This window comes from Cupressus sempervirens, chromosome 11 (assembly GCF_028749045.1).
Source record: "Cupressus sempervirens isolate cs-2001-9-10 chromosome 11, ASM2874904v1, whole genome shotgun sequence".
Taxonomy (NCBI): domain Eukaryota; kingdom Viridiplantae; phylum Streptophyta; class Pinopsida; order Cupressales; family Cupressaceae; genus Cupressus; species Cupressus sempervirens.
In genome coordinates, this window is record NC_143128.1 from 738,601,097 (window position 1) to 738,615,951 (window position 14,855).

At 38.5% G+C, this 14,855-nt stretch overlaps 1 protein-coding gene across 1 annotated transcript; it reads right to left on the bottom strand.

Annotated features, from left to right (window-relative positions):
• Nucleotides 1-11,588: 11,588 nt before the first annotated feature.
• On the bottom strand, nucleotides 11,589-13,471 carry LOC149531747 (uncharacterized). Its single transcript, XM_089810490.1, has one exon. The coding sequence runs from the start codon at nucleotides 13,372-13,374 to the stop codon at nucleotides 11,644-11,646; it is 1,731 nt and encodes a 576-aa protein (XP_089666616.1). The 5' UTR covers nucleotides 13,375-13,471; the 3' UTR covers nucleotides 11,589-11,643.
• Nucleotides 13,472-14,855: the final 1,384 nt, after the last annotated feature.

Consider the following 14,855-nt stretch of genomic DNA (forward strand, 5'->3'; position numbering starts at 1 on the left):
AGGTTGAAGTTAATCGTAAATCTAGAGTAGTCTCGAATCTGTGTATTAAGTCTCTTTTGTGATTACCTTCTATGAGCTATGTTTCTCTGAGATTGCTCTTCAGTGCAGATTATTTTAAGTTCAGAACTTCCTCTTTTGCAATCTAAGTGTAAAGCAAATCTCAGTCATAAAATATTATTGTTTTCGATCTATGTGTAATCATAAAAACCATCTCAGTGAGTTTTTGTTAATGTTTTGAAGACTCTATTCATAAGGAAGAATTTGTGTATTGTTTTGAAGATTGAAATATGAGACATTAATTGCAGGCTGCGTTGTTTCCCTCAGAGGAGGATTTTCCTAGGGGAATTTTATAGTGTCATATGTTTTGAGTGTTTCTTTTTTCATTTTTGTTGCATATATATTCTGGTTCAAAATCTAACATTCTCAACATTAAGGTCTATTCTTTCTTGGGTTCAACGTCTTCTAACCATGGTTTTTGTTGCTCTTGAGCTACCATCACCCTTGATTTTGAGGGCAGTCTATGACATTATATGCTTCATTACAAATAAAAAACTTCAAATGACTTCCACCCTCCAGAAGGTGGTTGTCCTCAACCTCTATCTCCCAAGTCTCTCCTTGCTCTGAACTGGACCTTCACACTGTTGCCTTCATTTGACTCTTCACACATGGTAGGTTCTAGACAAACATCTTCCCCTTTATTTTAGTTGCTATCATCCCTTTTACTGACTACTTTTGAGTTTATTATTTAGCTTCTCCTTTGCCTTTAAGGCATATTTGTAAGCCTTATCTAAATATGAACTTTCACTGATGCAAGCTCATCTTGAAGTTTAAAAATTTAGTCCATTCACATACCTAATTGCTGCTTGTTCTTCATTGTCTTGCATATCTGTCTAATAAATTTGAAGCCCCATATAATATTCATTATAAGTCTACAATGATTGACCCATTTGTTTTTGTTTTTTATCAGTAATATGTTTTACTTATTAAGAAATGGGATAAGAACTTGGCCCAGACCAAGGGAAGTAAAAAACAAGGGTACCATCATCTCAAAGTAAGGAAATTTCATAACTAACAGAAGAACAAGACATCATATAGACACTCAATTACATTTTGCAGAGTTACTGCCCTTCGAGTGAGATCTAAGAACCATATCAAAAAGATCTTTCTTGATTTTCCTTTCTTTTTTTCTTTTCACAATCACCCACCCATCTTCCACCCTTGCTGTTGTACTTTGCCAATCAAGAGATCTATCATTAGGATCATCTATATTCTCTTTAATTACTTGTTTCTCAAGACCAGAATCAGCATCCCCTGTGAGACCACCATTTGGAGGATTCACCATGTCCCTACCTTGAGATGAACAAGGTCTACCCACTGCTAATATTCTCTATAATTGCTTGTTTCTCAAGACCAGAATCAGCATCCCCTGTGAGACCACCATTTGGAGGATCCACCATGTCCCTACCTTGAGACGAATGAGATCTACCCACTGCTACTTAACCATCCCACCATGTTTGAAACCAGGTCAGTATTGATGCTGATTCCATCAGACCGATCACTCTGGGAAAGAGGAGCTACTGGCAACCTGTCTATAGAAACAACCTCAGAGAAATTCTTTGGCTTCTCAACACTCTCCTCCACAACCTCCAAGAAGCAATTCTGCTTCTCAACATTCTTCTCCACAGTGTAGCACTATTGACCAACATTCTTCCACCATAGTGCCTCCTTCTGAAGTCTTGTCTTTGCCACATTTTGCTGCCATATGACCAATCTGGAAGCAGCATCTACGTCTAAAGGGGATGCCTTCATAGTCTAAGGGCTGCACCCAATAGCCTTTTGAAGATTTAATTGAAACATCTGAGGAAGCTCATCAAAGATATCCATCTCCACCAGAATACGAGTGAAGGTGGAGAGGAGAAGATTAGACGAGTCTTCATCCACCATTAAGAATTTACCTAATGATTTTCCAACGGATGCAAGACAAGAATCAAATAACATATGTAAAGGGAGATTTGGGAGCCTTACCCATAATGGGATCTTATCGAAAACTTCAGATGTTGGGCTGAAATCTGGATGCATTGGCTTCAGCATCAAAATAAACTTATCATCCCAGCTCCACATCTTATCACATAGCACCAACGTCATGTCCTGGGGATTTTCAAACACCACAATAAAAAACCCTTTAGCCATCAGGAAATCTGGACACATCCACGGATGACGGGTTTCCGGATTGTAGAGATCCAAGTATGCAAATCGTGTAAGCTTGGCCATAGACCCCGAAACTTGTCGATCAACCCAAGTTCAAAAAAAACATTCACATTATGAACCACCTCTTCTTCGACATCCCCATTTAAAGCCCACCAAACAGGTTTTTGAAGCAAGACGAAATACCTCACTGGAGGCTCTAGTCAGCATTGCATGTTTGGAGGCACTACCTCTGTTATTCTTTGCTACCTGTGCTGCCTGCACATCCCTAGCCTGACAACTCCCAATTGGCCATCACCGCTATCCCAACCCATTTGCATTCCAGACCCCACCACAATCCCAAACAACGCCCCCTCCAAAGAAAGACATGGACTTCGACCTGCACAATCTGAAGAAGATGTGCCCACTGTGAACAAAAAACCTTGATATTCCATTCATGCCTATAACCGATCCCCATCGCCAACTGACAACCCCAAAGCAACCAATGTCATGGCACCGCCATTTTTCCCATGTTCTCTTGTCGATCTAGGAACAAAGCAATTATGATTCGGGCCAAAGCATTGAAAACGCCCCTTCACATTAGAAGTAGGGTTCAAATTCAAAACCCTAGCCAAACACCAGAAGATTTCAAACAGCTCCTAGGTGCCATTTTTCCAATATACATCATTGATCCATTTGTTTAAAGTATGAAAATCTTTAAATATTTTTTGTTGGTGATATGAGGGAAAGAATCAAACTCTTAGATGTCTTTATTACAAAAATAGATAAAGTCGTCTATTATTAGTTACTGGTTATCTATTGTAAATATCTAATAAGCTTTAATTTGCTTTTGTTTTTTGCTTTCTCTAGAATAGAATGTTTCTATTCTTTACGACCGTTTCCTAAGGAAACATTGTCTCATTCTTTTGAATAAATTGACCTTTCCATCTCTGTTAATATCAAACAAGTATTTACCAATTACCTTGTAATATGGTATCAAAGCCAATGCTTGAATTTTTTTGAAAAAATTATAATTTCATTCGAAATTATTTGCTCAAATTTTTCGAAATTCAGCTAGGTTTCTTTTCTAAAAATCAAGGGAAAAAGAGGGAAATCATGGACGATTTCATTTGCAACTCGCAATTTTTCTTTGCAACCCGTGGCATTTTTCACTTTGAAAATCGTAGGTTTTCTTTGGCAAAAAACGCAGCTTTGGCATTCAGTTTTATAGGCCACGACACATTGCCGAATCTTTCTTCTCTTGGCAACCTCGTCTCTTCTGGCAGCACGAGTTTGAATCAAAACAAAACGTCTGAAAAATGACAAGATTTGATCTGCTAGAAGAAGGGCAAAACGCCTATCGAAAACATGTTTTTTAGAACACCGAGATCACTGTTGAAGGATCATTTTTGTATACCCAATACAACCGACTTTCTTAACCAGTACAATCTTCCTGTTTCAAGTGTTCACTTAGCACAAATCCGCCATTTTTTTTGCACTCAAAACCTTCATTGGCCGCCAACTGATATTTTGCTTGAAACCCTAATTTTTGGGTTTAGAAAAAAAATTTTGCTTGCAAATTCTTGGTGGGTTTTTTCTAGAGCTCAACTGGGTTGTCGTCCATTTTTCTAAGTACCTCGATTTTTGTGCCTCGATTTTTCGAGCTAACGGATCCAAAAAATGTCAACATATTCCTTCTAGGTTTTTCAAACTCTCTTCTAGGTCACTCTCTGATTCTTCTAGGTCTACCACATTTTTGCCTCAAAGAATGTGCCTTCATAGATTCAAAGAACGTGCCTTAACAGATTTTCACAATTTTTCATTGAAAAATGTGCCATGGCATCTCTAACAAATATTCTGCTCAAGCATAATTCCAAATTCAATGATCACAATTATGGAACTTGGAAGTAGCGCATCATCGCAATTTTTGAATATCAGAACACCGATCAACTTGTTCTTTGTGTTACAAAGCGTCCGACTTCTCCCGGTCCTGATCAAGATACATGGGATCTAAATAATTGAGAGGCAGTGATGCTTCTCAAATTATCTGTGGCTAATGATCAGCTTTCTCAAATTCCATTCGGCAAAACAACTGCTGAGATCTAGACACATCTCAAAGGTCTTCATGAGACTTCTGACAAGATTAGAGCCTTCTTTCTAAAAAACACTCTGTTTACTATTGTCATGGATGAGCGCACCTCACTCCAGGCACACTTGAATTGGATTCAGGAAATCCGTGATCAGTTACTTGCCATCCGTCGCAAGATGGAGGAAGAGGATATTGTGGTTATCATTCTTTGGAGTTTACCAAAATCCTATGAGCATTTTATCAAGACTCTCAACATCACATCTACTGGTGTTGATCTGAAGTTCACTGATCTCTGCACACTGTTGCTTCAACAAGATCGGTGGAAACAACAGTTTGGTAGTAGCTCCAATTCCACCTCCACAAAGCAAGCCTTTTGCGAAGTCCTTTCAGAAGGATAAGGGCAAGTTTCAGCAACCATCTCGGCAGAAGTCTTCTGCTCTAGCATCAGATGGTTCCAGAAAGAACATTCAATGCAACTACTACCACAAGTTCGGTCACATGAAGGTTGAATGTCGGAAGCGCTTAGCTGCACAGTCTAAGCAATCAGGTTTGCAGCCCAAAGTGAACAATGCAAAGCACACTGAGCAGGCAGAATCTGCCTTTTACGCCTTCATGGCTAAAAGACCTACAGATCATGTGAAGTCATCTGCTTGGTAGATTGATTTAAGTGTCTCTCGACATTTCACTCACCATAGAGACTAGTTTACTAACTACCAGCCTTATTCAGACCCTGTTATTTTTGGTGGCGGAGAAGAGTACATGGTTGTCGATAAAGGCAACATTCAAATTCAGTATGTTGGGAGGAATCTCATATTCCTTGATGTATGCTACATTCCAGGGATGGAACTAAATCTACTCTCAGTCAATCAGTTGCTGCGACATTCTCCACACTTGGCAGTCACCTTCAGTTCACATCAGTGCACCATCACTGATCGGACGACTAAGTCTACTGTTGTAGTGGGTCTTGAGGATCATGGTCTTTTCAAACTTACTGATTCTAGTGATTCTCAGGACTTAGCTATGGCTGCTCGGCAATCTTCTGTCAGGACACTTTGGCATCAGCGATATGGGCACTTAAATGTGCACTATCTCTCACAGCTTGCTCAGGATGAGCTTGTTCTTGGATTGCCATAGATTCAGACTCAACACCATGCCAAGCTGGGAAGCAACATCGCACACCTTTCACCAGTGGCGATTCTTGGCAAGCTTCTCAAGTACTTCAGCTTGTTCATGCCGATATCTGCGGCTCTATGGCCACTCCTCTTCTTGGGTCCACGTATTTTCTGTTGTTTGTTGATGATTTCAGTAAAAAAAATGTGAGTGTATTTCCTTAATAAGAAATCATATGCATTTCCTGTATTTCAAAAGTTTAAACCCTTAGTTGAAAAAGAGTTTGGGAAATCTATTATTACTCTTAGATCAGGCAATGGGGGGGAATTTTGTTCTAATGCTTTCTCCAGCTTCTTGGATACACATGGCATAAAACGCCAGTTAACCACACACCACACGCCACAACAGAACAGTGTAGTTGAACGTTGGAATAGGACAATCACCAAGATGGCTCATTCCATGCTCGAACACAGACATATTCCGAAGCAATTTTGGGCAGATGCAGTTAACACTGCAGTTTATCTAGTGAACCGATCACCCACAATGACGGTCAAAGGTAAAACTCCAGAAGAGGCCTGGTCAGGTCACAAGCCCAAAATAAGTCACCTGAAGGTTTTTGGCTCCCTTGCTTTTGTTTGGATCCCTGGTGCTCCATGCACCAAGTTGGATGCCAAGAGTCAAAAACTCGTGCTTGCTGGATATAACAGTCTTCACAAAGCCTACCGCTTGATCGATGTTGAGACATCTCGTCTCATCTACAGTCATGATGTAGTCTTTGATGAGCAGCGAGGACCATTCATTCCTATTTCTCCTGTTCCTGATCCAGCAGACCAGCCTATGATGGCTCATGATTTTCCAATTCGGCTTCCATTAGGTCCACCTGATGGGAGGGCTCCAGTAGCTCCTGCAACTCTAGTTATTCCAGTGATACCTATACAGACACCTCTGGCTTCTCCTACAGGATCGCCTTGCTTTGTAGATGCTTCACCTGAGTTTGATCCTGATTCTTCTGATGAGGATCCTACTGATCAAGCGTCTCCTAGCACTAATGTTGGTCATTCTCATATCCGGCCTAAATGGTGGGCTAAGACACTTGCTGATCTTCGTGATGATGAGCTCATTGATGGGAGAACTGCTCAGAAAAAGAGCAAACCTATAGATTCTGTTAACTTTGCTCTTATGGCTAACATTCACAATTTGTTTGAACCTCAAACATATTCCGAGGCTAAAGGAATTCCAAAGTGGGAACAGACTATGACATCTAAACACTAAAGCCTGCCGAAGAACAACACTTGGGTCCTTTCTAATCTTCCACTAGAGAAGAAACCTATTGGCTGCAAATGGGTCTACAAAATCAAATACAAATTGAATGGAACTTTGGATAAGTACAAAGCTCATTTAGTGGCAAAGGGTTTTTCTCAACGTCAAGGCATTGATTATGAGGAGACCTTTGCTCCTACTACAAAGATGAGCACCATCAGATTAGTCCTAGCCATGGCAACACAATTTGGCTAGAAGGTCCATCAGATGGACATCAAGAGTGCTTTCCTGAATGGTGATCTCCATGAAGAGGTCTACATGACGTAAGCTCCTGGTTTCAAGGTTGATGGTAAAGACCATCAGGTTCTCAGATTGGTAAAAGCTCTCTATAGCTTGAAGCAGGCCCCTCAGGCATGGTACATAAAGATTGATAAGTACCTTAGTGATTAAGGATTCAAGAGGAGTTCTTCAGACTCAAATCTGTACATCAAGACCACTGACAGTGACATCATCCTTCTAGTTATTTATGTGGATGATTTGATCATCACTGGCAATTCGACATCTTTAATTCAGGGAATCAAACAAAATTTATGCCAGTCTTTTGATATGACTAACCTTGGGCTCATGCATTATTGCCTAGGTGTTGAAATTTGGCAACAGTCTTCTAGTATATTCATCTCTCAGTCCAAACATGTCAGGGCCCTGTTAGACAAATTCTGAATGCAGGATTGCAAACCTGCATCTACACCTATGGAGAAAGGTCTCAAGTTATCAGCAAAGTCTAATTTTCCTTCTGTTGATGATACTACATACAAGCAACTAGTAGGCAGCCTCATCTACCTCTCTGCTACTAGGCCTAATATCAGGTTCGCAGTCAACTATATTTCACGCTTTATAACAGCTCCTAAGGCTAATCATTGGATGGCAGCAAAGCGTGTGCTTCATTATGTGAAAGGCACTTCATATTATGGACTTTTGTACTCTCGAAGTTCTAATCCTAAACTCAGTGGATTTACAGATTCAGATTGGGCAGGCTCTGTTGATGATAAAAAGTCAACATCTGGATATGTGTTCAGTTTAGGATCTGGTGCAATCACATGGACCAGTAAGAAGCAACAGGCAATGTCTCTCTTATAGAGACCGAATACAGAGTAACTATTAAAGTAGGATGTGAAGTTGTTTGGCTTCATCAGATGCTTGGGGATATGCAGATGTCACCAGCAGGACCGACTACGCTATTTGTTGATAACGAAGGTGTTATCAAGTTAGCTTGAAATCCAATCTTCTATAAACGAACCAAGCATGTGAATGTTCACTGTCATTGCATACGACAGTTGGTTGAAGACGGGACTATAGATTTGCAATATGTTCCTACCACAAATCAAACTGCAGACATTCTCACCAAGCCTCTTGGTCCTGATAAGTTTGTCAAATTCAAAGGACAGCTTGGTGTGTTAGATAGATTAACCATTAAGGGAGGGTATTGCAATAATAGGTAAAGTCATCTATTATTAGTTAATGGTAATCTATTGTAAATATTTAATAAGCTTTAGTTTGTTTTCGTTTTTTGCTTTCTCTAGAATAGAATGTTTCTATTCTTTACGATCGTTTCCTAAGGAAACATTGTCTCATTCTTTTGTATAAATTGACCTTTCGGTCTCTATTAATATCAAGCAAGTATTTACCAATTACCTCGTAATAGTTTTAATCTCCTAGGCCAAAGTTTGATATTTTATTTTCCTTGTCTTATCTAACAACTCCATGCATTTTCCCATCATAGGACTGCATATGACTTCAACTTGCACTCAACAATTTTTACTCATTTTGGATCATCTTCGTCCATGTCTTCCATCTCAATCCATCTCAAAGTACTCCAACTCCTAAATCTAATTACAAATATATAAGGTTGGGTTTGCCTTTAAACTCTGAAATACTCACCTTTACTTCAGAACTTTGCTGAATTGCTGGTTCTGGTACAGGGTCGAGTACAGGTACATGGTTTTGGTATGTCAGTTCGGCATTTTTGCCCTCTTGGGTACAATACATATGGGTATGGCTGCAAATATAAAATACATGTTTTGTGATCATTGGGGCTTTGTTGCAGTTGTGTACTTGAGCCATTGTGGACCTATGGTTGGGCCCATATTGCACCACCACTCTTGAAATTTTTATAAGAGATTCTACTGCAATATCAGTCAACTTTTGGGACTCTGCATGTTTGATTGAATCTGAAAATATTTTTCTCCTTTCTGGGTTTGATTTTAAAAAAATTGTCACACAATTGAACCTGGGAAAAAAAAAACATGTAATATGGATTGTGGAATCTGATAGCGTTGAATCTGAAATTCTTTTGTGCCTATTGATTTATGCCAAAGACCTTTGTCCTGAGTGGGGGATTGGATGCATTTGCCAATTGTGATACCTAGAAATCACTGTAAATGCAGATGAAACATTGGGTGGAAATAGTAGTTTCTATCAGTCTCACTTTTCCCTTAGCAATTAGGGAATGATCAATGGCTTGTTGAGAGTGAAAAGGGTCATTCTAATCTAGTTTGTGAACAAAGTCTCTGTATAACCCTAAGATTACAAGGTTTTGATCAAGAAAAGCCTAGCTAGAGAGAAAATGTTTAATTCTGAAGGAAACGTTGAACAAACCCTTTCCAACAATTCCTGAACCATATACAATCACAAGATTAATTTTCAACTAGCAACCCCACTGAATACTCATTTTCAGCTAAAACAAAACAATCACTAGTAAACAATACTTAACTAGATTAACATCTCAAATCACCTTTACGACACACAATCCCAGCACTAAGATTAGAACAATTGTTTCACAAAAAGAGAATGGGTTGCGTTAGCTTTTTCTTGTAGAAAGAATGAAGTATCAGGAATACCACAAACACTAAACTCAACACTAAGAAGATAATCTTGGGAATCTTAATACCTTTGCACTATCTCATCAACTATAATATAGAAGCCCAAGTTGTCACAATCACATCAGCCTAAAACCTTTCACAGGCCAATCTTCAACTTAAAGGTTTTAGAGTTTCAAAAATCACTGCTTAAAGTGTTTTCGGGTGTGTGTTATCTTCACTCGCCTCTACGACCACTTGTTGGCTCCCTTGACATACCCAATGAGAACCTAGGGTAGTTGGGATGCTTCCAGCCACTCCCACTCCCTACCATTTTGAAGTAAGCACAGAACATCCAACAAGAGAACCCCGTTATATAAGAAATTTGTTTAGTATGTACTTCAATAAGCCTCTTCACAAAAATAGGAAATCAAGGAAAATAAAAATAGGCATGAGCTCTGCAACTTGGGTGGTGATTGCATCAGAGGAGGCCTCCCAATTCATGCAAGGGTCACTCGGCCCTTGCAGAGAGGCCATCCTCTCTCCCCTATTGTCAATCGTATTTATTGCACTAATAGGTTCTTATGGACGATGGACAGACATGGGATGTAAACCCTTCCCTTGTTAAGACCACTGCTATGAGTTATTCTTCGAAAGAATCTTTTAAGGAGGTCGTTGCAGACAGGAGTCAGATTCTAGAAGGCGTTACATTTGTTCGTGGTCGTGCAAATGGAGCCGGAGAAAGTAAGGGACCCCTTCACTTCTCATCATTAGACCTAATTCACAGATGTCCAAGGCTAAAGATGTTGAAAAGGATAGGCTTTAAGGGTGCTGTCATCTTTCTAGTGGCCCATGATTTTACCAAACTTTTATCTTGTTTGATTATGAATTAATGGATGCACAATATATGGACTATTAAACTAGGGTTTCAGTATTATTTCTATCATGTGATTCAATGTGATCTTTGTTTTTAATCCAAGGCAATTTTGGAATATTAGATCACGTATGCTTAAAGCTATTTCATGGACAGTTGATGCAAATAGAGAGGAGGTTATTGCCCTTTGAACCCTATATGAGTCAATTACAAATGTAACCCCCATTAATGGAACCTTTATCCAAAAAACAATTGATTCCATTGGGAGAATCATTAGAATGGAAGAATTGGCATATTTGATGCCGCATATGGGTGCTAGACTTTTGTTTGTCATTTACCCCGGTAGTGATTTTCCTGAAAAGTTTGTTATTGAAATGGAGAAGGAGACGGTTACATGCCCGATTGAATTCCTTGGTGGCCTCAATGCCTGTTTTTTATGTTGCAGAGAGGCCCACAAACGGAGGAATTGTCCTATGTTAAAGAAGAGATCTCACCCTAAGTCAAGTTCTGCCTAAGAAAAACTTTGTTGATAACCAAGAGGATTTCTCCAGAAACAAATACAATAAGGAAGGGAACCCTAAGGGAGTCCTTGCAACTTCCTCTAAGGGAGAAACAAATGTTGATGCCACCTATTCAAACCCCCCCTGCATCTTCAATTGAAAGCTTGAATAACCCTTGGCCCCCAGACAAACCTCCTGACACCAGTCACTCTATTTGATTGCCCACACCATCATTCATGTTGATGATAAACACAAGGATACTATTAAAGGTGATTACTAAATCTGATCATTAAGAATGGACCAACTAAATGAAGTTTTGTTGGTCAGAAAAAGAGTCCCAAGCATGTTAAAGGTGACTACTAAATCTGGATAAACATGAGCATATGCTTTTCAGCATTATGGTGCATTTTTGGAGAGCGTTTCTATGCCCAACAACAATTTTGTCCCTGGTTCCCAAATGTTAAAAAGAAAAAAACACTGAAACAAAAAGTCAAGACTATCTTGTGATTCGTATCCAAAGATTACCCTTCAGATATTTTTGAACTCTTCACAAGGCTACACTTCACCCAGCAGATTAATCTAACACATCTTCTTAAACTAGCCTAAATAGATGAACTAATCTTCCTGCTATATTTTCGAAGACAGCATTTCACTTGTGTACAAATGAACATTTTTCCAGTGCATAGGGCTTTCTCTATCAAGTCTTGTACGCAAAATACACAATAAGATTGAAGATATTATATTACATTTTAGGAGATACAAAGCTTTGCGTCAGAAAAACCTCATAGGTTCGTCAATGTCTCTTCTATGATCAACCAAAGCATGTCGCAGAAGAGAGATTTCTCTAAGGAGGTTCTTGTAGGTAAAAGGTCGGACAGCAGATTTAAGCAAAAAACTAGCGTTATCTAAGTTTTCATCATTGTCTTTATATTCACCATCTGCAGACTGAGGAGTTTTATCATACAATGGTTCCGTCGCATTTTCCCAACCCAAACTCTTTCCATCCTCATTTCCTATTCCTGGCTCGTCCGCTTTCATATTTAAATCCTCCATCTCCGTGAATTCTACTTCCTCGAAATCTCTCAACGTTTTCTCAAATTCTTTCTCCCAAAACATTTCCTGCTGAGCAAAAGAATCCTGTACGGACTGTTCATTCACTTCTTCCTCATCTCCCGAAAACACCACATCACTGCTTAAATTCTGCCCAAGCTCACTATCACTTCCAGAATTACGACCTTCTTCACAAGCCTGATTCCTATCCCTCCACCCCTTGGTAAAAGGATGAAGAAGCTCCACGGGCTGGTTGGAAAGCAGGAAATCCAAGCAAAGGGATCTCTGCTTCTCCTCCATCATCTCATACGCCTTCACAACATCATCATCAGAAACGCTCTGATCAACACCCAGTATCCTACACAGAACCCCATAATAAGTGTCCCTTGATATTTCCTCCTGGCTTCCGGGTACTGGAAACTTGTGTTCAACTTCTGTCAATGGATCAAGCAACCCCACAAGACCACGGAAAAACGCCTCCTGGGGCTCAAATCTTACCTGATATATGGGCTTCTTGACATAGATCAAATCAGGCCTAAACCAAGCAGTGCACTGTGTAATCAAATTCTTCGAGCGTTTTCCCAACCTCAACCCCAGCTTATATTTGTCCAAATCCAAGCTGCTCTCCACAGCAGCCTGGGCTACCAGAGTCCATTCATTCCAAGGCATCAGGGGCTCATCTCTGAATGTCTTTCTCACAAATGCCCAAAAATACTTAATTCCAACACTTTCATCAAAGCTCTCAATTTTCCTATCATAATCCACCACGACGTCGTGCTGATCAATCCTTTCTTGTTCTTCTGCGTCTTTGACAGTGGTAAACATAGTGACCCTGTTATCATAAAACCTGCCTCTTCTAGGCTTCCCTACAACAACCCCCTTGGAGGCATAGGGGCTATAGGGGCCATACTTAAACCAGTCAAGTGGGTTCTTTATATAAGGATCGTTCGGATCTTTAAACCGAACGTTTCTCTCGTAACCCAACCCCATCATCTGCAATTCGTCCTCTGTGAATTCATCTTCTTCCCCTTCGCCATATAAGAAGTTGTAAAGCTCGCTCTGCTTCCACGGCTTCTTGACAACTCTGGAGCCCATTTCTTTGGCCCTCATGGACCTGAGGCGACGCCTGCGTTCAGCGATCATCTCCTGCGCGCGTCTTTGCTTGGAGCGCCCCTCCAGCCGCCCGCTCGAGCTCTGCCCCGCTCTTTTCTTGCTCCGCCCCGCCTCTGCAGATACATTTCTGTGTCTCTCCTCCTCCGTAAAGGGGTTGAAGCCCTCCATCGCCATTGTTGTTCTTAATCGGAATCTGCAAATCGCTCGTTGCCATAAAATTGCAGGAAGGTATTTGGGTTTGTAATGTAATAATTGAAGCCGCGTATTCAAACCGGGAACGATGTAACTGGTTCTAAGTCCTGTACATGGATATGTGGAAGGCAATTTCATACCCGCCATCGCTGGATAAAGCAAACACCTTAAACCCTGGCCTGGATTTTGTGGACTAGGAACGATTGATGTTTTATCCGTGATTTTTCTCTTGTTTGAAAAGTACTCTCTTCTTTTATTATTTATTATTAGTTCCTGCCTATAGGAATATTTATGCATTCATGTCATTCAACATTAACACTGACCAATTAAATCAAAGAATTTAAAATATTATATGAAATTTCAAATGTTTCTATCATTTTCTAATTTTTCATTGTTTTATAAATCACATTTTTCATCCATGCTAAAAAAAAAAAAAAAATTTATCTTTTCCACATTTGTTGATAAAAAAAAATTTTGAATCATTTTATCTTCCACTTCACACAACATGTCTAATCAATATTAATTCTCAATAACAATATAATTTCAATATGTTATATCTTTGTATTTGAATTTCTAATTATTTTTTAATAAAAGTAGTTAAATTATTACTATTAGTTTAATTTTGTAAAAATAAATTAAGTAATATTATTTTTAATTATATTTTATAATAGTATTTGTAATATGTATAATTGATAAGTGTTGCAATTTGTAAATTATATCATTTATTATTATTAATATTTTATATTTCAACAATTTATCATTTAGTTTAAATATATTTAAAACTTAAATATATATTTTGATATTAAATTAATTATTATATTTTACATCAAAAAACATACTCAAGGAAATAACTACAAAAAGGAAATAATTCAATTCTAAAAGATATGTAAATTATTATTAAGTTTTTATAAACTATATATTAAAATTAAATAGTTATATTCTATTTCTTATTTATTACATCATATTTATTCATCAACATCAAATTTATATGTATTGATCGTTGAGGGAGTTTTTTCAACTACTTATGGTTCTCTAGTAGCATGCATAACATGCTTAAACATTTAATGTGATACTTCAAATGCTTGATCACTTCTTCAAGTTCTATAATTCAGATATTGGTATGGATAACTTTCCTCATTGCATATATTTTAAGTTGTCAATGTAGAAGGTGTAAATTTGTCTAAAGCATATGTATTGATCGTAGTATGATAGTAGGTAGTCAATGCCATATTGGGTACTTTGGCCTCTTATTCTTGGGCTTAAATACCCAAATATATAATAATATAACACGAGAACTTAATAACAAAATATGAGTCATCCTATCAGATCACAAGTGCATTTCTAGGCAAAAATTAATGCATTCACAATGTTAATTTAGAACTATTTAACCTTATTCTCACTCATCTACACCTCTACAACCATTATGCATTAGGCAGGGACTATGACGCATCGCATCTCTTGTTTTAATCAAAATTAGGACGGATAAGCATTCTAAAATGATATGTTAGAAATTCGAATTTGATATAAAATGGAAGTTTTTTAATTGTGTTCATAGTGTAAGTAGACTAGCTTATATATATATATATATATATATATATATATATATATATATATATATATATAAAGTC

Bases quoted from the DNA above. Each gene is read 5' to 3' on its own strand.
- LOC149531747 (XM_089810490.1), bottom strand. From the start codon at position 13,374: ATGGCGGGTATGAAATTGCCTTCCACATATCCATGTACAGGACTTAGA.